Source organism: Notamacropus eugenii, chromosome 3 (assembly GCF_028372415.1).
Source record: "Notamacropus eugenii isolate mMacEug1 chromosome 3, mMacEug1.pri_v2, whole genome shotgun sequence".
Taxonomy (NCBI): domain Eukaryota; kingdom Metazoa; phylum Chordata; class Mammalia; order Diprotodontia; family Macropodidae; genus Notamacropus; species Notamacropus eugenii.
Genome location: NC_092874.1, coordinates 360,120,434 through 360,144,085, shown reverse-complemented (window position 1 = coordinate 360,144,085; position 23,652 = coordinate 360,120,434). Strand labels below are relative to the sequence as shown.

The 23,652-nt window shown below is 35.8% G+C and overlaps 1 protein-coding gene across 1 annotated transcript in view; it reads right to left on the bottom strand.

Moving 5' to 3' along the window:
- The window catches only part of LOC140496908 (uncharacterized), a 171,575-nt gene extending 153,280 nt beyond the window's left edge, over positions 1 to 18,295 (bottom strand). The window contains 4 exon segments of the mRNA XM_072597287.1: positions 6,592 to 6,783; positions 10,307 to 12,886; positions 14,031 to 14,122; positions 18,049 to 18,295. Of these exon segments, the coding sequence (XP_072453388.1) occupies positions 6,592 to 6,783; positions 10,307 to 12,886; positions 14,031 to 14,122; positions 18,049 to 18,065 (2,881 nt within the window). The 5' untranslated portion in view covers positions 18,066 to 18,295.
- Between the last annotated feature and the right edge of the window lie 5,357 nt (positions 18,296 to 23,652).

Sequence of the window (23,652 nt, the reverse complement as noted above, 5' to 3'; positions counted from 1 at the left end):
GAAGCATTTTGATTTGAGAGAGCTTACCTTAAAGAGACATTAATTTGATTATAACAATTGTTATTTGCTGCAAACAATCATGATCTTAATTTATTTATAGCTAATGTTCACATCTATTTAAAAAATGCTTGTGATGTCATATTGAGTTAAAATTAAATAAAACAAAGCAAAATCAGATGAGAAGAACAAGAAAAATCTATATATTAGATACTTTGGATGAGTTAGTTACTAGATTTGTGCACTGAATTTAGCATAGACTTCCAGACATCTAAAGAGAAAAGCAAAACACTTTGAAGGATTATCTACTATAAGAGCAAATTGTTTATAACATTAGTCTATAAAGTAGGGGTTATAGACTGACCTTAAGGAAATTGTGATCAACCAGTCAGAGAGTGGGAAGATCATTCAATTACTGATATAGACTGTCCTTGAAATAACCACTGAAGGGGATCCACTCCAAAACAATCACTTACTTTATCCTTCAACACTCCCTCACTCAGCTCCCTCCTTCTACTGTATACACTCTTAACTTTTTTCTTTTCTGAGATTTTAATTTTTCTGGGAAGTTTTAACCTGACCAATATTCATGCATCCACACCAGCAGCTGTGAAGATACTACTGAGAAAAATTCTGCACACATACAGCATAACCATTCCTTGTCCTGATCAGCTCATAGCAGACACCTTTTAGAGAAATGACCAGCGAGTAAGAAACCAACCTTTGTCCTCTGTTTTGGGTAGAACACAATGAGTTATACTGGATAGGCAGGCATAGATGGATTGAGCACGTTGTTCAAGATCTTATCTTTCCCCTACAAATTCATCCATCTTCCAAATTCCCAGTTACTGTTCAAAACACCACCATGTTCAAAGACACCTGGGGTTCACAACCTCACCACCATCGTCAATTCCTTACTCTCATTCCTCCTACCTTTCCATTCCATAATTTGTCAAATGTTTCTATTTCTGCAACATCTTTCTTATCCATCCTCTTTTATCCACAATTATTTCCCTATTTCAGGCCCTTATCATCTTTCATCTAGGTTATTATAATAGCCTCTTTATTGGCTTGTCTGTCTCTCAGCACTCTCCACTTATCCTTCACATAGCTGGTAAAGTGGTTTTCCTACAATTCAAATTTGACCATGTCAGTCCTCTACTTAATAAATCCAGTGACTATTTACTGTAGGATAAAAACATTATTCATCTTTATGTTTTAAAATTTCCCTTGTTTTTGCAAAGTTGCAGAATAAAAAATAAACCCACATAAATCATCACATTTCTATAAGTTCAACAGCAAGAGATAGAAAGATAAATTCCTTTTAAAATAACTGTAGACAACATAAAATACTTGAGAGTCCACCTGCCAAGACAAACTCAGGAACGATATAAACACAATCCCAAAATACTTTTCACACAATGAAAGCCATATGTAAACAGTTGGAGTGCTATATTAATTGTTTATAGGTAGATTGAGCCAATATAGTAAAAATGTCAGTTCTAATTAAATTAATTTGCTTATTCAGTTCCGTACCAATCAAACTACCCAAAAGTTATTTTATAGATCTAGAAAAGAAATAAAATTCATCTGGAAGGATAAAAGATCAAGAATATCAAAGGAATCAATGGGGACAAAAAAATTTAAAGGAAGGAAGCCTAGACACACCACATCTCAAACTGTATTACAAAGTGACAATCATCAAAACAATCTAGTACTGGCTAAGAAACAGAGTGATGGATCAGTGGAATAGATTAGGTACACAATACACTGGACCCTGAGGTACCACCTCATAACTATCAGATTGGCTAATATGACAGAAAAGAAAATGACAAATGTTGGTGGAGATGTTGGAAAATTGGGATATTGATGCATTGTTGGTGGAGTTGTGACCTGATCCAATCATTCTAGAGAGCAATTTTAAATTATGCCCTAAAGGCTATAAAGCTATATTGCTACTAGGTCTATATCTCAAAGAGATTTTTTTTAAAGGTAAAGTACCTATTTCTAAAAAAATATTTATAGCACTTCTTTTTGTGGAGGCAAAGAATTGGAAATTGAGGAGATGCCCTCAATTGGAGAATGACTGAACAAGTTTTGGTATATGAGTATGATGAAATACTGTTGTGCTAAAAGAAATGACAAGCAGGATGCTCTCAGAAACACTTGGAAAGGTTTACATGAATTGATGCAAAGTGAAATAAGCAGAACCAGAAGAATATTGTGTACATAATAACAGCAAAATTGTATGATGATCAACTGTGAATAACTTAGCTAGTCTCTGCAATACAATGATCCAAGACAATTCCGAAGGACTCAATGAAAATTCTATTTACCTCCAGAGAAAGAACTGATAGAGTCTGAATTCAAATCAAAGTATATGCTTAAAAAAACCTTTTATTCTTTTCCTTTCTTATGTGGGAAGGGTGGGCTGTATTTTCTTTCACAACATGACTAATATGGAAATGTTTTAAATGACTATGCATGTATAGCACATCAAATCGCTTGCCTTTTCAATGAGGAGGGAGCATAAAGAAGTAAGGAGAAAATTTGGAACTCAAAATTTTAAAAAGTGAATATTAAAAATATTTATATATAATTGGAAAAATAAAATATTTTAAAATAAAATTTCCATTGTTGTGCATATTTTATAATGTACAATATTTATTAGTACAATGCTGAATAAGTACATTACAAATTAGTTATTCAATTGGGTCCTCACTACATGAAGGCAGCCCTTTTATTCCTTTCTAAATGATTCCATACATCATTCCAACCTTCCCAGAAACTATTCCAAACCTTCTCTCCCTTTTTTAAATCCCCTCATATTTTCTTCTCCTGCCACTTTCTTAGTTAAACACCTTGACTTTTATTTTAGTGAAAAAATTAAGGCCGTCCTACATTAAACTCCCTCTTCTCCCATTCTCTTCATCTCAAAACCATTTGACATCTGCTGTCACTCCCTTATCCTTCCCCTTAATCTCTTGCTTCTCGTCCTCTGCATGTGCACTTATTCTCATTCCTTCCCATCTTCAAGAGATTGTCTCTTCAATCCTCCCATCTCAAATCTTCAATCTCTCCTTATCAATTGGTTCCTCCCCTAATACCTTAAAACATGCCAGTTTCCTCCATTCTAATAAAAAAACAAAATGTTTCAAGAGAACTCCTTGAAAAAGTTGTCACTGTTTTTTTTCCCCTCGCTTAGTGCTCTCCCCAAGGCGGCCATTGGCCTCTCTTTAAAAAATTTAAAGCATTTCCACAACATAGTGTAATCAAAAAGATGATTGTACATGAAATTCATCAAATCCAAGATATATATATACACACATGTACACATGTATATATGCACACACATGTATTATGCACGCACAGTCACAAACACATATGTGCGCATACATATATGCATATAAAACATATGCACACGTGTATACACATGTATATATAAAACATATGTACACACATGTATATATACACATGCACATATGTACACATCTATCTATACCTATACAAACACGTGCATATACATACACATACATACATATACATATATACACACATATACACATACATATATACACACATATATACATATATATGTGTGTATGTGTGTGTATGGGTATATATATATGTATATATATATATATATATATATATATATATATATATATATATATATATATATATATATATATACACATACATACATACTTCTTTTTCACCTGTTTGCTGCATTTGACACTGTTAACTACCCTTAACTCCTGGATATTCTCTCTCCTCTGTTTTCTCAAGATATTACTGTCTTCTAGTTCTCCTATCTTTCTGACAACTCCTTTTCATTCTCCTTTGCTGAGTCATCATCATCCAAATCCTACCCCTTAACCATACACACACACACACACACACACACACACACACACACACTCCAAACTGCATATACTTGAAGCATACTAACCTCTAAAACTAAACCTACCTTCCTTTCTAAACCCTCTCCTGTTCCAAACTACCTCGTTTCTGTTGAAGAAACCATCCTTCCAGAATCTCAGGTTCATATCTCATTTTATGGATTCCTTACTCTCACTCATCCCACATGTCTAATCAGTTGTGACCATTTCTTCTTTCATTTCTGTCAAATTTAACTTTTTTTGCAAAACTGCCATTTTAGATCAGGTCCCCAATGCTTTTCTCCTAGATTATTGCCAACACCCTCCTAATGGGTTGCTTTGTCTGTAATCTCATATTATACTCCAGTTCATGTTATACACTGCTGACAATTTCCCAAGCATAGATCTGACCATCTCACTCCTTTACTGAACCAAATCCAGTGGTTTCCCATTTCTTTTAGGTAAAATATAAACTGCTCTGTTTAGCTTTTAAAGCCCTACAGAATCAGGTTCCAACCTATCTTCCCAACCTTACTGGACATTATTGCCCCTCGTGCACTCTGTAATTCAGCCAAACTGGCATGTCTGTTCTTCACTCATTACATGCCACCCCCTGTGCCTGCAATTCATTGCCCTCTTACCTCAGCTCATGGATTTCCTGCCTCCCTTCAAGACGGAGCTCAAGCTCCATGCTTACGGAGAGTTCTCTGATCCTTCCGACTTTATTGCTTTTCTTTCCAAACTACCTGGTATTTAACTACCTTGTGTATATTTATTTACTAACTTTATACTGACGCTGTGTACGTGCACATGTCCTTGTATTTGCCATTAGAACATAAGCTCATCTTGTGGAGGGATTATTTCATTCTTTGTTCTTTTATTGCCAAAACCTACCACAGAATCTGTCACATATTGGGGTGCTTAAATATTTGCTGGCTGATGGATACAATTTGTCAATCGATATCTAAAAATACATATAATGGAGGTGTGTCCTCAATTTTTTAAAAGTTATTTTACTGGGACAGGTATGTGACCAAAAACGTCTGGAGACCACTAGCTCAGAAGCATTGAGAATTTTCCTTAGATGTAAAACCCTAAAGAGCATTTTTTTTCCTGCAGAGAAATCATCTGAGGTGGCCAAAAACAAAATTGAGATCTTATTTTCTCATAAACCAGCCCTCATCAGAAGTAGCATGGGTGGCAGTAAAATCTGATTCCAGATTCTGTGTTCACTCTTCTAAGTAGGTTCTCAAAGAAATGGTAAGATGGATTCCAAACTGGCTACTGAACAGGAAATAAGATAAATCAAGAAAAAAAATAAATGGAATATTTAATGTATAGTCAACTTCTGAATATCCATATTTATAAGAAAGTAGTGATATCAACGATCTAACACCCTGGATACTTTTGGAATATTATATAGTGATAATTATATTAATTATTAATTATATTATTAATATATTATAATATTTATAGTGATTTTTAAAATTAACATTCCTCTAACATTCACTTAAGCTTATTTCCGCTGACTACTAGTCCCACTACTAACTAGTCCAAATAATAATAATTATTATTATAATAATAGCTAACATTCGCATAGTGCTTTCTATGTGCCAGACATCATGTTAAGTGCTTTGTAATTATGATCTCGTTACATCCTCACAACTCTGAGAAGTAAGTGCTGTTATTAAGCAATTTGGCAACATTCATTCACACAACTAGTAAGTATCTGAGGTCAGATTTGAACTCAGATTTTTCTGACTCCAGACACTCCCACCATTCTAGCCTCTGCACCTTTTAGCCCAGAGTTTCCAAAACTTATGTGGCATTTTTCAAAAAAAAAAAGAAGAAGAAGAACTGCTCAGCACCTCCCTGGAAATCTTTCTTGATGTTTCTTTTGAAGTTTGCATCATTTCAAAAAATATAAAATATTTTAAATGACATCTTAAATTTAATAATTTATTGTAAATTTGTGTTTTGTTCCTGCATTGAAATTTTGATGATGCAATATTGTGTCATGTAACCATATAGTATCATATTGTAAACAAGTCATTACACTCACATATTCCTGCAGATGACTTCTTGACAAGACACACACCTGACAATACTTGCTTGTTAAAACCGGTCTGCGGGCTTGACCGCTGATCAGTTACAACTTGTATTTTATGTGTTTATTTGAAAAATAATGTGATCATTATGTCTTTAACGGTGTTACACAGCAGATGAAACATGGGCAAATGTTTTTTTCAAAATTCTTTTCTTATGCTTCTACTGCCTCCTGATTTTTATTCGAAGACCCCTAATTGCACTTGAGGCTACTACTGCCTCCCCCCAGGATTATTTCCTCCCCCCAGGGGACAGTGTCACCCACTTTGGGAACCTATGGCCTCTTCCTTGCTAGATTCTCCTATTTATAAACTTCAGGCTACAGGAAAATAATAGAGAAATTAGTTGATATTAGGGTGAGTAGAGGAAAGCAACTCTCATCATTTGGTAGCATGAAGGAGATGATCAAACGGATTCTTAGTAGAATGCATGATTTTTTAAAAGATTACAGGATGGTAATTTTTTTTAAGTGCCTGTAATAAGCACATTGACACTTCCATATAGCAATTTATTTTCAGGAAGAATAAGGGGGCTAACAGGTCCATTGAGGATCAGTTTGATGGTATCTTGGGTGCCATGAAATTGATAAATAAGATTATCTACTCACTTGATCCTTCAGTAATGTTACTGGCAAATGAACTCCCACCAACTGAGCTGCACTTCTTGTTTTCTTTAAACTGCTTCCGCCTTTTGGCCCACTGGTCAATTGCTTCATCTTGGGAACTGTCACTGGCTCTTGCATCTCTTGATGGCAATTCATTTGAAAGCTTTATGAATTTGTTCATCTCCAGTTTCCAATCTAAATTTAAACCAAATTGATTATTGTGAGAGAAGGGAGAGGGAATTGGAGAGAGACATTCTCAAATCTTGATTCACTTTCAAAAATTTTTCTTAATCCCTCCCCCACTAAGATGAATCAGCCAAGGTTGGAATATACATTTAGCAACATTAGATTCTGTTCAACTGAGTTTCATTCCATCCAGTTCAATCGCATTAGAATTTTTTGAGCACCTTAGTATTCCATATTGAGTATGGTAGGGGGAGGGGGAGAGATAAATTAAATAATATACATATCTCCTGCCATTAAAAAGATTACAATCTTACTGGGAAGATAAAACTTAAACAAGTGAATAGAAGTGGACTCAAGTTCTCCAGGAATTGAATTCCATTAGTCAAAAACGTAAATCCCATAACTTGTATTTTCTGATGAAAAGGTTTTCAATTGCTTTGAGAAGGAAGCACCTTGAGGGAAAAATGTATAGATTAGTAGTCCTAATTTCTATTTGGATTTGATGTCATTGATGTAAGCGACTTAGATAAAGAGATTGTTTTTGTTTTTGTTTTTGTTTTTTTGTATTCAGTACTTGCACTTCATAAGTACTTAGTAATGTTTACTAACTGGTCAATTGATTTTCTGGAGGTCTTTGAGTTCTCTAGCTAAACAAATAAAAGATATAAAATGCTATGTTATATAAGCTATGATCCTAGAAAAATCAAGGCAATGTGGCACAGATGTGAAGAGAGGGAATTTAGAAGGGACCTCCATTTAGTCCAGCCACCATTTTACAGATGAAGAAACTGAGGCCAAGAGAGTTTAAGTGACTTACCTATGGCTCCTCAGTAGTAAGCATCAGAGGTAGATTTGAACTCACGTCCTCTGATGCCACAGTTAGCACTGCTTCCCCTGTGTGGGTTTTCCTTTTCAATTCTGGGATTCTGTGTTTCAATGATTTCAAGGAGAAAAAAAGGGACAGAGATAAAAGCACATCCTACTGGGAGCTGCCAGGGAGGTGAATGGGTCAAAGAAGTCTCATAAGACTTGCGTGTGTTTGTCCTTTGTTGCCAAAGAAGACCATGCCATCAGAGAAATTATGACATGACTTACACTTGACTTTGTTTTGAGTGAGGGAGGGCTGTGAGCGTCACCAGCCTCACTTTTCCAGAGCCATCTGAATCCAGTGACCAGATATTCATCAGGATGATTGGAGATGACCCAGGATGAGGCAATTGGAGTTAAGTGACTTGCCCAAGGTCACACAGCTAGTGAGTGTCAAGTGTCTGAGGTGAGATTTGAACTCAGGTCTCCTGACTCCTGCACTGGTGCTCTATCCACTGCACCACCTAGCTGCCTTAAGACTTGTATAGGCTTTCTTAAACAGTTAGATACTGATAAAGTAACACAGAGAAAACAGGTGTAACCTTGGACCAGGTTCTTTCCTGTTCAGAATGAATTAAGAGCTGGCATACCCTCCTTCCTCTCATCCTATACACTATACAGATCTGACCAACAGACATTTTGAGAACCATGCCTGTATGTAGACAAGGGGGCAGTGCTGGAGTGGAATGGAGGGTAGTGTCTGAATGTCTGTCAAACCAGAACTGAGTCCTTTATGCACTACAAGCTACACAATTATTTAGTAAATCTATGAGTCTATACCCCCTAGTCACATTCAAGTGTCTGCACACAAGAAGCTGGGCTATGGAATAATTCACAGCTCAGGGTGGATATGGAATTCTATGTTCCCTCTGAGGTAGCAAGAGATTCCCATGGAGTAACTCAGACATCTGGGCTGGGATTTACCAAAGTGGCTTCAAGAAATTTCTTTGATTCCTCAAAAGGGCTTTCAAAACTGACTATCTTCAGTGCTCTTGAGTTGCTTAGTTGCAGAACTCACAGTGCCTTGGACTATAATTCCCTTTAGAGGGAACAGTAAGGCATTCTCATTATGAGGTCTGAGAATTTTTCAGAAAATATTTTGACAAGTGCATTTCAATACAATTGGTTTCTTTTGTAATGCTATATATTTTAATTATTTAAAATTAAATATTTTAATTTTAGCATTTAACATCATTCTGAGAAGGAATCCATAGACTTCGACATAATTCCCAAGGTGTCCAATGACACAAAAATGTTTAATAACTCCTATTCAAAAGTTAGAGAGGACCTCACAGGTCAAATAGTCCAACTTCTGTTTGATAGATGAGGAGACAGAAGCAGACAAAGGACAAGTGGCTTTCCCAGTGTTACACATCTAATAACATCTGAGGTAGGATTTGAACTCAGGTCTTCCTAACTCCAGGCCCAGGACTCTTGAAATTAGAACATAGGTCCTCTGACTTCTGAACCATTCTTTTCACCTCACCACCTAGCCTCACTGTTTTAAAGGAGGGAGGGAGAGTGGACAGTTTTTATTTCCCATTTCCTTGGGATTAGGGAACACTGACCATTAGAGCTGACAGGTGCCACTTAATAGTCAACACAGTACAGCAAATTGCAGGAAAACATCCTCTGTGAAATGATATAAAATGATATAATACTAACCTAGGAGTGAATACAGATTGTTCATGATCTTAGGAATGAATATCTTATGAAAGAAATTCTATCTTAGTTTATCCTGAGGAATGCAATGTTTTTTACTGTCTTTTCCCCTTTGTTTCAGCAAAGTAGGTAAATAAAAAATGGAGATAAAGTAGTGTGCTTCAGGTTCAATGACACCTGGAGCTGGACAGCTCCAGGAGTAGCCACAGGCTGTTCCCAGTTTTGTGTCCTTTGTGCTCTTTATTTTAACCAGTTCCCAACAGCCTTCTGGAGCATTCATGGCATGCTTCACAAATTTTGTAACGAATTTTGAGAATGTTTCATGAAAAAATATGTTCTAATTAGCATGCTTAGCCTGAAAGAAGGAAAATAATGGTAAAATCATTCATGCATTCATTCAATAAACATTTATTGAATGTCTATTATATGCAAGGAACTGTACTTCAAGATTACTTCCATCTTGCAATGCATCAGACTCAGTAGAGATACTGACTATTAAGCTTATTTTATATTGAACTAAAGGCCTGGGTAATTTTACTAAGAAAGGAATAATAATTTTAAGAAGGAAGTTAATACCTGTTTATACAAAGTTACTTTTGCTCCTTAAAATATTCAATAAGATGTATGTGTGCGTGTGAGAGAAAGAGAGAGACAGAGAGACAGAGAGAAAAAGAGAGAGAGAGAGAAAGAGAGAGAGAGACAGAGAGAGAGGGAGAGAGACACACACACACAGACAGACACAGAGAGAGAGAGAGAGACAGGGAGAGAGACAGAGATAGATAGATAGATAGAGAGAGAGAGAGAGAGAGAGAGAGAGAGAGAGAGAGAGAGAGAGAGAGAGAGAAACACAGACTGACAGACAGACACACAGAGACAGAGACAGAGACAAAGAGACAGAGAAAAAGAGAAAGAGAGAGAGAGAGAGAGAGAGAGAGAGAGAGAAACACTTTAATCTCAAAACTGTCTATAATTCAAACATAAAATCAATATATCAATACTATACCTTTCAGAATTCTTGCCTTCTGAGGTGACAATGGTATGTCAGTTTTTTGATCACTGCTTTTCTCATCTCTTTCAGAATTCAACTTACTAAACTCTCCCATTTGGCATTCTACAGAATTCTCTTTGTGTATAATTGGTCTAAGGATTATTTCTTCCCAGTCACTGTTTCCCAATGTTTCTTTAATAAATGCTTCCAGGTTAGAAAGCTGATTATCTAAAGAAGGCACTGGCAAGCTATCCTCTCCAGTGATGGGTGGGAAATGCTTTTGGAAACAGGCTTTAATATAGTTACTGTTAGACAAGACTTCAAAAATGTCCCTGTATTCATCCTCCACATTGGGTTCTTCAGTATCCCAAAGTGAAAAAATGCCAGAGTTTCCATGAGGATTGGACAGGTCTTCAAGATCTTTCTTTAGCATGGAACCACATGCAGTTCTTATGACTTTACTGCCACTTTGGGAGACAAGTTTTTGCTTTAGTGTCTTAGTTAATCCAGTCATCATGGATCCTTTCCATTTTTTGCTGGCTCCTTCTGTTTCATGGGTGGTGATACTTGGTTGCTTCACACTGGGCTGCCTTTGGGTACACTCCATGATTTCGCTGTCAGTCCTGTTGTGAGGACTAACATAGTCTCTGGATGAGCTACTAGGGAGTGGAGATGCCAGGGTTAGTGAGGACACACTTTTCAACTTTAGAAGCTCCTGTGCACTAGCATGGTGACCACTCTCTGCAGTATCCTCATTGAATCCACCCTCACTGAAGTTCTTGTGTTCTTCTTGACAAACAGAAAGGAACCTTGCAGACTCTGAATTTGTATCTACAGTGCCTGGTGTACAGTTGGTGGTTAGTGAATGCTTGTTGAATGATTGATTTATTGACTGAAGATCTTTTGGCATTTGATTTGAACTTTCCTGAGGCATACAATTAAAGTTCTTTTCTAATGGGGTCCAAGGGTTCTCAGAATCAGTCATATATTCCACATAGTGATTCAAGTCAAAAGCATCATTAGTACTTTCTTTAGGTTGCAAACAGTATGTAGTCAAGTCGGAGTGAGATGGATTGGTGGTGGTGGAACATGAAAGAGACTTTACATCATCAACACCAAAACAGGAAGATACAGAACTGGAAGGTGTAGAAAATTCTGGATACTCAGGATGTGTACCACTCTTGCTGAAGATACTTGATGCTTTGGCTCCTACATGTTGCACTTTCAGAGATGGCAAAGAATGAGCATTTGCCTCTTTTCCACCTTGAGTCTGAGAGAGGGTATAAGCAGTGGTGCCCATGAAATCCATTAGTCCTCCTGTGTTGTGCAGGAGATATGGCTCTAACATAGTATTTTCTTGGTTAATGAGAATGCTTTCCTGCCATTCCTCCATTTCTCCACCATTTTCTAAAGGTTCTTTAAATGAGTCAGTGTCACTCATCTCTAGAGGACCATGAACAAAGTATGGGGGAACAGTCTCAATTTCGGAAATCTTTTCCTTTGTAGCAGTGCATTCATTACTCTGGTAATTCTTTTGTTGAGGTATGGTACCTTGTACCCTCTCAGTGTCAAAGACTGCAAATAACATTCCAAGTTCATTCTTGTTGCTTTCTGGAGCTAGAGAGTCTGTAAGGATATTTGCATTTTTTCCCTTACAGTCAGCAAATTTATCAGGAGGAGGAAGAGGAAACGGAAATGGTGTTGATGGTGTTAAAGAACAATCTGTGCCTTCATAATTTTGAAAAGTCTGTGCCTCTGATTGAACACCTTGAGCTGATAGTGAAGGAGACTTGGAGCATCTCTTTGTGGTGACATTAGAATTATAATTACCATACTTGTCTTTTTTCTTCCTTTGCTTAGAATGTACTCGATTAAATAATAGGTTCTGCTTCTTATTGACATATAGCACTTTAATTTTTCCCCCCACGATGTTCACTTTTAGGGAGGGGTCTTCACTGCTGGCAACTGTGGCTTTGAATTTAGATGATGCTTCCTGCTTTCTGTCTCTTGTGTGACCCACCAATAAAGTCTGGTATCTAGAATGGTAATATCTAAAACAGGGACATCTCCAGATCTGTTTTCCAGGGTACCGCCATTGGATCTTTGGGCAACTCTTTTTCCTTTGGGTCAGATTTGTTCCATGATCACTTAAAGAATTTTCCTCAACTTCCACTTTTATATTAAAGGTACCACATTTCATTTCGGTAGTAATTTTACCTTTTGTTGACTTAAAGGTTTCCACAGAGTCTGGAAAGTTCTGCAGGGTAATTTTTCCTAATAGAGATCCTTTTGGATTACCAAAGGTAACTACGGTGTGCAATCTCTCCTGCTGATGACAGTACGCCAAAGGAGGACAGTCACTTTTCTTTCCCACCTTTTCTTCACTGGCAGACAGAAACTGTTTATTTTCTTTGCATAATGGAGAATCATTTTCTTCTTTAATCCTAGAAGCACACCTGTGCTCACCTCCATTTTTATCAGACTTCCCCAAATCCTCAGTGGGAGGAAAGGTAGCTTCTGAGGTGTCTATTTCTGTCCCCCTTTCAAGATCTTTTGCATTTTGGGGGTGGGTATGATGGATAGATTGAGAGTCATCTAAAAAATGAAGTGGAAAGAAAAGTTTCTGGAACAAATGCATCAAACAGCGGTAAAATGTTAAAGGTATTCCCCACCATTAATTTTGAGAGCTGCTTTATTTTTATTGTTGCAATTAAAAATTTTCACCACAAAATTTCAGTTTTTCTTCCTATTCATTTTCTAGCTGTTTTTTATCTTAATCCAAGGCTCTTAGAATTCAAACCGTAGATTACTTTTAGCGGGCAGAGTAGGTAGAGTTCTGGGAATGAAGTCAGAAAGATCTGGGTTCAAATCCAGTTTCAGATATTAACTAGCTGTGTGACCTTGAGCAAAACACTTAAGCTTTATCAACCTCAGTTTTCTCAACTATAAAATGGAGAGAGTAATAATATTTACCCCCCAGGGTTGTGAAGATCAAATGAAATATTCTGTGTATAGCAATAAAAATATAGCAAATGGTATAACCCTAAGTGACTGGTACTTGGTAGGCACTTAATACATACTTATTTCCTTCCTTCTTGTTACTTTGCAACATATAAAGAGTAGGTGTGATATTTGAAATATGCAGGGAGTATCTTGGTATTGTGATACCCTAAAGTGGTTACTCCTCTTTGGCTTCAACCTGAATGGGGCAGTGATTTTAAGAACTTAGGAATGCTCAATATAAGGTATAGGAGATTTTCTCGAATGGTGTCATGAAATTAAAAGGAAATTATTTCAATTTAAAAAATTCTACCCACCTTTCCTTTCCTCCTTTCCACTATTTTCTCTGCTTCTATCTTCCTTTTTCCCCTTCCTCTCTTCTATTTTTTGAAACAACGGCCATTAAAAAAAAAAACTAAACAAACAATGAAAAAGTGGTAAAATTTCCCAAAATTGGGAATGATTGTTCACAGAATTATACCTTAACAATCATTATGAGCATGAGAGAAGTCTAACCAATATTTGACCATCCCACACTTATAGGGAGTGGCCTTGTAAATATACTAGAACAATTTGCAGTGGCCTGGTTTTGGAAGGAGAGAAGGAGGGAGAGAGGGAGAAAGGAAGAAAAGAAGGAAGGAAAAAAGGAAGGAGGGAAGGAAGGAATTACATATTACCTTTAGAAACAACTGTGGATTCCTTTTCTAGATATTTAGAAATAACACCAAAATAAACTTACATTCAGCTGTAGTCAAGATTTTTCTGTTCTTAAAGGTTTTTCTTCTTTTCTTCCTCATGTCAGAGATCTGGGATTCTTTAACTTTCACTTCCCTTTAAAAGAACCAGATAAGAAAATGTTGGGTCTATAGCCAAAAGTTTCTTATTCAGACTCCCAGATTGCCAAAATTACTCAACAACTTAATTCATCTGTCGGCCTACCAGCATAATCCATCACCCATCCCGTCCCTTGAATACAAATTCATTATTTTAATCATCTGTTTCTGTTTCCTATATGTTCACTGGTTTTGTCATCACTTTTTGAGTATAAACTTCTTCATGATATGTCCCATATGTATCTTAAGTATACAGCTTTTTTCCTATAGCTGTTGAGGGAATATGTCTTTTACAGAGAAGGGGTCAGATAATGAACCAATAAATAAATTGTAAAAATGAAGTAATGCCAGTCATAATGGTTTGGTGGCACAGTGGACAGAACGTTAAACCTGGAGTCAGGAAAATCTGAGTTCAAAACCAGGTACTGACACTTACCAGCTGTGTGGCCTTGGATAAATCACTTAACCTCTGTTTGCCTCACTTCCTTAATCAATTAAACAGGACCCTGGGGTTGTTGTGAGATTGAAATCAGATGTTTGAAAAGCACTTTGTAAACCTTAAAATGTTACATCAATGATAGTGATGATATGATACTTTTATGAAATGCAAATTAGTATCTAAAGGGCATTAAAAAGGAAGCAACCATGATAGGATGGAGAATAATAGCCCATATCTTTAGATAATCTTTAAAAGTAAAATCTAAGTCTAAGAACCAGATTTCGTAGGTTCTGGTCTAGGACTGGAGGAATAGAAGACACATGGAGCTCAAGAAAGGAAAGCTATAAAAAGTCATATGGATCTAGGGGAATAGAAATACTGGTAGAGGCAACTACCACAAAGAAAGAGGTCAGAAAAATGGAAATGAGACTTATTGGACTGATGCGGGAGGTATGAACAAATGGAACATATATTGCTAACACAACCTCTTATCCTGCCCTCCACCAGATATGGAACCCAAGATAGTAAACCCATGTCTCCTTTCTCTCTATGAGCACCTTTGTAGTAGACTGAATTTTCTTACTCTGGGCACGAGGACATTTTGTTTAACTTTATTTATTTTAAATGTTTACCTTAGTCTTTATAAACAATCCAATAGTATTTGCTAGCCAGGGTGTATTTACTGGAAATATAGTTGGGAGGAGACAATAAGGGTGCAAATATTCCCAGAGAAGGGATAGAGATTGATCTAATATTGCAGTGTTTTTCCAGAAGTACTGTTTATGTCTGGGGCCATGGAGCTAACCAAAAGTGATTTTAAACAAAGGTTTACATCTTTTTTGATATTCCTTTTCAGAATAGGAGTGCTTATACCAAAAAAGCCATCTGTTCATCAAGTTAGTAGTCAAGTGATGAGCACTCTCCCCTTAATATCATCATATATTATATAATCATAGGTACTGTATAATTATATAAAGAAGAAATACACAAGGACATTAAATATAAGAAAATTAGCAAGGGAGGACACTTGGGGAGATGGTGAGAGAAAAAGCATCATGGAGAATGTGGTTCTTACCTTTCTCTTGAAGAAATTTAAATATACTATGAGGTACAAGTAAATAGGGAGTATATTCTAGCATTCCAGATATGGGAATGGCCAGTGTAAAAGCTAGATATGGGAGATGGAAGTATGAAGAATGGAGTTGAGTTGGACAATACAATGTGAGAAACAGATATTATATAATGACACTAGAAATATGCATTGATGGCAGATACTAAAGGGTTTAAAAAAAACAAAACAGAGTTTATATTTTATCCTAGAGGAAATAGGGAGACATGGTTATTTACTAAATAAGAGAGTGACATGGGGAGATCTATGTTAAAGAAATTCATGATGGTAGCTGTATAGAGGTCATATAATGATGCCAAATGAATCTACTATAATTCATGCTAAGTCCATTAATTGTGGGTGAACCCCAAGGCTCTTTCCTGGACCTTCTTCTCTCTTCCTTTTATATTCTCTCATTTGAGAGAATAGCTTTTTTTGCATGTATTCCATTATTTATCTGCAGATGACTCCTAGATATAGATATCCAACCCTAGTCTCTCCCCCAAACGCCATGCCTTATTGTGAACTATCCATTTGGATGCCCTATACACATCTCAAATTCAATATGTTCCAAACAGAAGCATGATGTTAGCTTCTTGAAGGCACGTAATGATGCATTTTTTTGTCTTTGTATCTCCTTTGCTTAGCACATGACACATGCTTAATAAACATGGATTGATTGATTCTTGTGAACACATATATATCAAACTCCAAACAGCCAGAGTTTTGTTCTGCTCAATAATATTTTTATATTATTATGGATTATGTCTACGACTTTGCCAGTTTGACAACCTATATGATATACTTTTTAGTTTCATCTGCATGATGGACATTTTTCTTCATCACTTTATTAAACAATCAAAACAAAACAACGAACCAAACCCTGATTTGTAGCATTTGGCAACATTGTGTAAAGGCTCATACTGAAAATTAAACACTCACATATTGTGTATAAGTTTAAGTGGATGCCAACACACTGCCAAGTCTACTTTTGTAACAGATATAATGAGTTAAAAAACAATCAAGATTTAGATTATATGATACATTAACTGCCCTTTGAAAACTTGGCCTTAGGTTAGTTTTTCTCCTGGCTAAAAGATGTCAAGAATATTTTATATGAATTCTAATTACATTAATCAAATATGTAGTTGCCATAGACATTTTTGAGGGAGCAAGGAATTTCCTAGTAAAAGCAGTTATAATTTGATAGAATCAGAGGAAATCCTTCAATGAAATGGATAGCATGGATCAAATTGCCCCCCCCTTTTAAAAGGAAAGAATCTGCCAAAGCTAAATTAATCATCAAAGTTGGTATAAAGTTTCCAGGACTCTCATAGCAGTATCAAGGGGAAGGAAACACTGGATCTTAAATTTTGGGTAAATGAAAAGGGATAAAACCTTCCAAAATTTAAAATTGGAAACATATGTGTATTCATTGGTGGGAGCAGGGTCACTGTTGCAGAAAGGTATTTTCAATTGTGAAAATGCACTTTCATTGAATTACTTGGAAACATTTTTTAAAGCAACTGGCCTTAATTATGATGTATGTGGATTCCTGATAATAACATATCCAGGTCTGATTTGAGAATTATTTATATTAAAGGAGTTGACCAGAACCTGATGTCCATTTTGTATATGAAGTCATTTATTCCAAGTATCAAATTTTAGTTATAGATTACTGGTATCCTAAGGCACCTATGATGTCTTAGTTAAAATAAAAGATGCTGATTCATATTAACTCACTCAGAATTTAGAGGATCATCCCTTGAGGCATACATAAACAGAATTTTGATAACATGGTATCTGCAACGTATGATGAAATTGTTTTGATGTATTAAACATCAAGTAATTATAACTTACATTTATCTCAGTTCTGAGACTTACTAGTTATGTCAAGCCTTTTAATCTATATGAGTCTCAGTTTTTTCATCTGTGAAACTGAGTTAATAACGTGTTACCTACTTCACAGCGTTGTGGTAAGGAAAGCTCTTTGTAAGTTTTAAGTTGTTTTGCAAATGGGAACTATTATCATATAGTACTATATGATTTATAATTTGTTTTTCAAAAAACCCCCGAGATATGTTATACAAGTATTTTTGTTTTGTTTTATAGAAGAGAAAATTAGGTTCAGAGAAGTGAAGAGTCGACCAAGATCACACAGCCAGTTAGTAGATATCAGAGTCAGGATTTGAGCACAGGGCTAGGAACATCAAGTCCAGGCTTTCCACTTTGCCCAAAGAAATGTATTCTTTTATGATTGTCCTGCTTCATTCATGCAATTCATTCAGACTTGTGGTGAACACTACACAAAAGGAATACACTAGTTATTTTACACATAAAATTTTATAAACGTAAAGAGAAGAAATAATCAACTCACCTAGACAAAGCCTTCATAAACTGTTCCACTTTTCAAGAGACGTGGAGAAATAACAATATTTATTTTGAAAGGAAGATGAAAGCAGTATGAACTATTCCTTGCTTTGGCTTATGCTACTTCTTTGTTTTCTATTTCTGTCCTGTAAATCCCAAATCTGATTGGCATGTTTAATCCTATGCAGTGTCAAGATTAGCTTTCCTTTCTTTCATCAGCATGCTTTAAAAATATAGTTTAATGGTCTAAACACTTAGTGAATTATCATTGCCACCTGTAAATACTAGTAGCTTACCTTGATGCAGATGATGGTGAACAGGTGGTTTTGCAATGAACTTAACTGGGATAATAAATCATTATTTATGTGTTTCTTATGCTTCTTGTGCAGCAGATGTGCAATGGAAAGGATCCTCTAGCTGAATTGTAATGGAGGGAAAAATGAATAGGTTGCATCTTAAAAAAATGAAACAAATCATTCAGGTAAAAATAGACCCACTATTAGGTCTGAGCTATACATTTATTCTATCTACATTGACAAAGTTAGCTCAATAACTGACAGATTTCCACTTCTCTTCTTGGTGTGGCCAGCTATTTGTCACTTCTGTTTTGAAAAGGCCCGATGCTTTATGTTCATTTGTTTTAAAGAAGCAAGAGAAGTTGTTTTTTTTTTATAATTAATTAATTTATTTGTTTTCAGTTTTCAGCAAGCACTTCCATAAGTCTTAAGTTTTTTCCCCCTATGTCTCCCCTCCTTCCCTGAGATGGAATGCAATCTTACATGGGTGAAAGTTGTTTCTTTAAGAGAAAAGAAAAAGGTCCATAAAGATTCTTTCCAAATCAGTAATATACCTATAAACGTGTGTGAAACATCTATACCTTGGGTGCCTACCTATTAGCTCTCTTCTGAGAGTTCTCAGATATAACTTAATTTAATCACAAACATCCCACTTAGATTCAAAGAGGCAAATGATTTTACAGTGAAAAACATTTTTTAAGCACCTACTATATATCAGACTCTGTGCTAGGCACTGAGGATACAAAGAAAAAAAAAATTAATTGTCAAGGAGCTCACAGTTTAATGGGTAAGACAAAGTGCAAATAATTATGTATATGGCCCAGTGGATAGGGTATTGGACCTACAGTCAGGAAAACTTGAGTGCAAATTCACCACAGATATTTGGTAGTAGTATAAGTCACTCTGGACAAGTTTCTTAACCTTTGTTTGCCTTAGTTTCCTCAACTACAAAATGGGGATAATAATAGTAATTACCGTGCAGGGTTGTTATGATGATCAAATAAATAGTATTTGTAAAACACTTATAGTAGCCCATAGTAGGGCTTAGTATATGCTAGTTTTCTTCTTTCCTTCCTTCCTTCCTACAAGCAAATTATATACAGAGTAAATTGTACATATTTTTACATGTATTTATATATACATATATTACATATTATATATATTACACATATATGTATTTATATATAGTTACATATCTGTAAATATACTGAGTAAATTGGAGTGAATCAATAGAGGAAAAGAACGAAAACTAAGACAGATCAGGAAAGACTTTTTGAACAAAATGGGATTTTAGTTGGAATTCTGAGGAATCTAGAGAAGCCAGGAAATGGAGACAAGGATTTGGGGGAAAGAAAATGAGTTGAGTTTTGAATAGGTGTCTATGAAGTGTCTATTCACTTCATAATGCTTGATAGGCAGGTAGAGATGCCAGACTAGAGGTCTGCAGAAAGCTTGGGGCTCTATAAACGGATGTAAGAATCATCAGAATGGAGATGGGACCATGGTGGATCCTAACTACAGTGAGTGAGTGACTCTAATTCAGATGATAATAAATTGCTGACTTGGTTTATCTGTACATCAGAGTCCCAGGAACGTGCACTGGTTCACTGGTGTCCTTGTTCATCAAATGTAAAAATCAGCTTCTCGTAATTGTTCAAATGTGAGCTGAAGAATGAAACATTTTGGAATCACCGTCTCTTTTCCTTTCATTGATGCTGTTATTTTCATTTTTTCCCCTTAAAAATGATGTTTGAAAAACAAATTATGTCTGTATTTTTTCTTGTTGAAGTGGTATCACTGTGAAACTTACAGAAAAAGAAAAAGGCTGTGTGGGGAAAATCTTTTTTAAAGAATGAGAGCAATAGAATTCTGAGAAGACATTCAAGCCAGCCAGGAGTATGATATCAGTACTATTCAAAAGCAAATGATGACGGAAAGTAACTTCTTTGTTGGGGCTAGACCTATGATTTCTTCTGTTTAGAGAATTCCCAGTATGAAAACTCCTTTCACACAATGTAAATCCATTACTGTCTCTAGCTCTTAGTCTAAGAAATTGTGTAGGGGCAGTAAAAGAAGTGAAGTAATTTGTCCAAAGTAAACACAGCTAGAACAGGAAAGACTTGAATCCAGTTTTTTCCAAGTCATAGATCAGCACTCTATCCACTATGCCATACTTCTCTTAATGCCACTTTTTTGTTTGAAAAATATTCAGAAACTTAAATTTGAGGAGAAAAATTACTTACAAGGTACTGCCGCAGGTTTCAGATTTATGAAATAACACCAATTTACATTTTATCTGTTTTTTTAATTGAATAAAACAAGAAAACATAAAACTGTACCTGGTAGGAAGGATTGGCCAAGAAATGAGAAGCACTTGATGAGTATTATGATATGTGGGTGGAAAATAGAAAGGATAAAATAATGCAGAAGGTCCAATCTGTATTTTGGACCATATTAATCCTTTGGAAAATAGAAATTGAGCTAAGACATGCAATATAGTGCAGAAAACAGCAGTGTAAAAATAACACAATATCACAAGGAGAAAGTTATTATAAATACTGCATGGAATACCTATAAATAGAATTTATATTATATAAAGCAATGCCATTAAATGGAATACTTGTAAATACTTATCAAATGAAGTAAATATCTTTGATTTCATTTGTGTGAGGACTGCCGAAATGGAAGCAGCTCCACCAATGCAGAACCCAAGTTGTCTAAAATATTCCAGTGTACTCCAGGCATGAAGGACAGAGAATTTCCTGAGGTTCATGAAAGTGACTTGTAGATTGTCACACAGAAGTGTCAAAGGAGGGATGTTAAAATGGGAATAACCTTCAATCACTGTGTTGTATCTAATTTATGAGTTTGAAAATTAGGTCTGATGACTAACATGTTTGAATTCAATCAGAATATATGTTGCTTCACTGGATATGATTTTAGTATTGGAGTAGAACACTCTTTGTGTTCCTTCTCACCCTAGAATTTCCCTCAGCACCTGGAATCTTCTTATGATGGACCATTTCTCCTTTATGCTGGCTTTCTCTCACTGACAAATTTCTTTAGGGTCTCTATTTTGGTGATGGGGCCCATGTTGGCCATGTTTCATTCATTTCCTAGATATGCTCCTGACTCTCTGGATTTTGTCAACATTTTAATGTTGTCTTTCCTTGTTAGAATATTAGCTCCTTGAGGGTTTTTTCTTTGTATTTGTACTTGTTTACCTAAGCCCTTAGCACAGTGCCTAGCCCTGTGGTAAGTATTTAATAAATGATTGTTGCCTGTTGTATCCTTCCACTCTAAAGTGAAAGGGAAAAACAGAGCATCATTATCTGTATCCAATATATTCAAATTGATCTCTGTGGCATATGTCAGTAGCTTTCCTTGAAAGAGTCAAGTTTTCATGATCAGGAAGGGCCCAACAAAAATTATTTATGCTGACCATGCAATGCTCTCTGAAAAGCAATATGGTGGACACAAGGACAACTTTATATTAGAAAGATCTAGTTTCAAATCCCACCTTTCCCACATACTAGCTATGCAACCATGACTTTTCCATGTTCCAGGAAACTTTTAAAGGCCGCAATTTAAGAAGATAAGGCAGTTTCCAAATTGGGAACTCCCTATACCAATGAAATAGAGGTATAGACTCGACCAAAAAAAAAAAAAGCAAAGCTCTTTGATGAGGAATAAAAGCACTTTTTTATTATGATGGAATATCTAGACAGGGCTTCAGCAAGAGAACAGCAAGTGAGAGATACAAGTTATTTGATATTCTGCCATGATAGAAAGTACTTTCTTCATGGAATTTACGAAGAATTGCAAACATTTGGCACATTTGTCTATCTCCTCTTTTCAGCTAAGTGCTCTTTGGATGACAAATGAATGAAGGAATGCACAACTAAAGGGAATGATTTCCAGATTATACAAAACAAGACAGAATTTTTCTTCTCGTGAAAATGTTTTTCTTTGTTTTTTTAAAGGAAAAACCCAAACTCAGAATAAAAAAAAAAATTATGCTTGAAATGTAAACCATATAGTATATGACAAAAGCAATATACTATGGATGGTTGTAGTGAAATCTGATTTTGTTACGATGTATCAATATCCTTGAAAACAATTTGAGAAAATGCAAGATTTATCTGAACTTTTGTCAGCCTACACAACTACACACTCAGTACATGTACAAAAGATTTCCATAAAAATTAGATCCCTACCTCTTTTCTCACATATAACTCTTGAGGTGATGGTCACTGAAAGCATATTACTGAATTTTAGGATTCTTTACTTTTTCTCACCATGAGGCCTATTTTTCTTAGACATGTAAAGAGATTTAAACCAGCCTCAGGTTGACCAAGTGTTTTCATAGATGTAAGACAATTTGAGTTGGAAAGGAAAATAATTTTCATCACAACTTCCCTGATAAATGACTTTTTAAGTCATTTTACTTCCGTTGATACAGAGATGACCTCAGATGCATTCAGCCATCTGAAAAGAGAGGAGATAAATATTTATAAGGTGCTCAACTTCACTGAAGTGTTCAGAACATTGCACATTTCCAATAGACTGAATTTACAGACTAACATAAAGTAAGTAATTTAAAAAGTAAACTAAGGTATGTTACAGGGGGAAATCAAATATCCCTTTTAGAAAGAAATCAAAACACTGGCCTGGAACAGCCCTTTCTGAATTCTGTTATTGCTTCAGGGTAGAAATTCCCTGTTGTTAAAATAAGAATCAAAGACCAAGTAAAGAATTTTGTTGGGTTCATAAAAAAAGGTAAGAATGAAAGAAAAAAGCAAAAAACAAACACCATAAATGAGACAAGTGTTTAGTTCCTACAAATCAATTGAACAAATATTTTGTGTGTCTGCTCTGTGGTAAGCATTGTGTGAAACACAGGTGAGGGTAGGGGAGAACGATACTAAAGTTAGGTAATATTTTGCTCTCGTGGACTTTATGGTCTAAGGAGGATCATACAAAACCAGATAATTATAACATATTATATTACATGCTAAGAATGATAGGTATAAAGAAAAGTGCCACGTAATATCTTGGGGGAGGGGTGGTGGAGTTCATAACCAACAAGGTGTTCAGGGAAAGTTTCATTTGAATTGAGGTTTAAAGGATGTGTATGTAGGGGTTCAACAGGCATCAGGAAGCAGGGAGGAAGGAAGGTACAGGGATTCTCAAGAGTATGATCATAGAGGTAGCTACCCCCGGGTGTTTACAGGTTCTGAAATGTGGTAGCTAGGTCAGATCATACAGGAGATGGAGGAGAGCAGTGTAAGATATGACAGGGAAGGTGGGGTGGT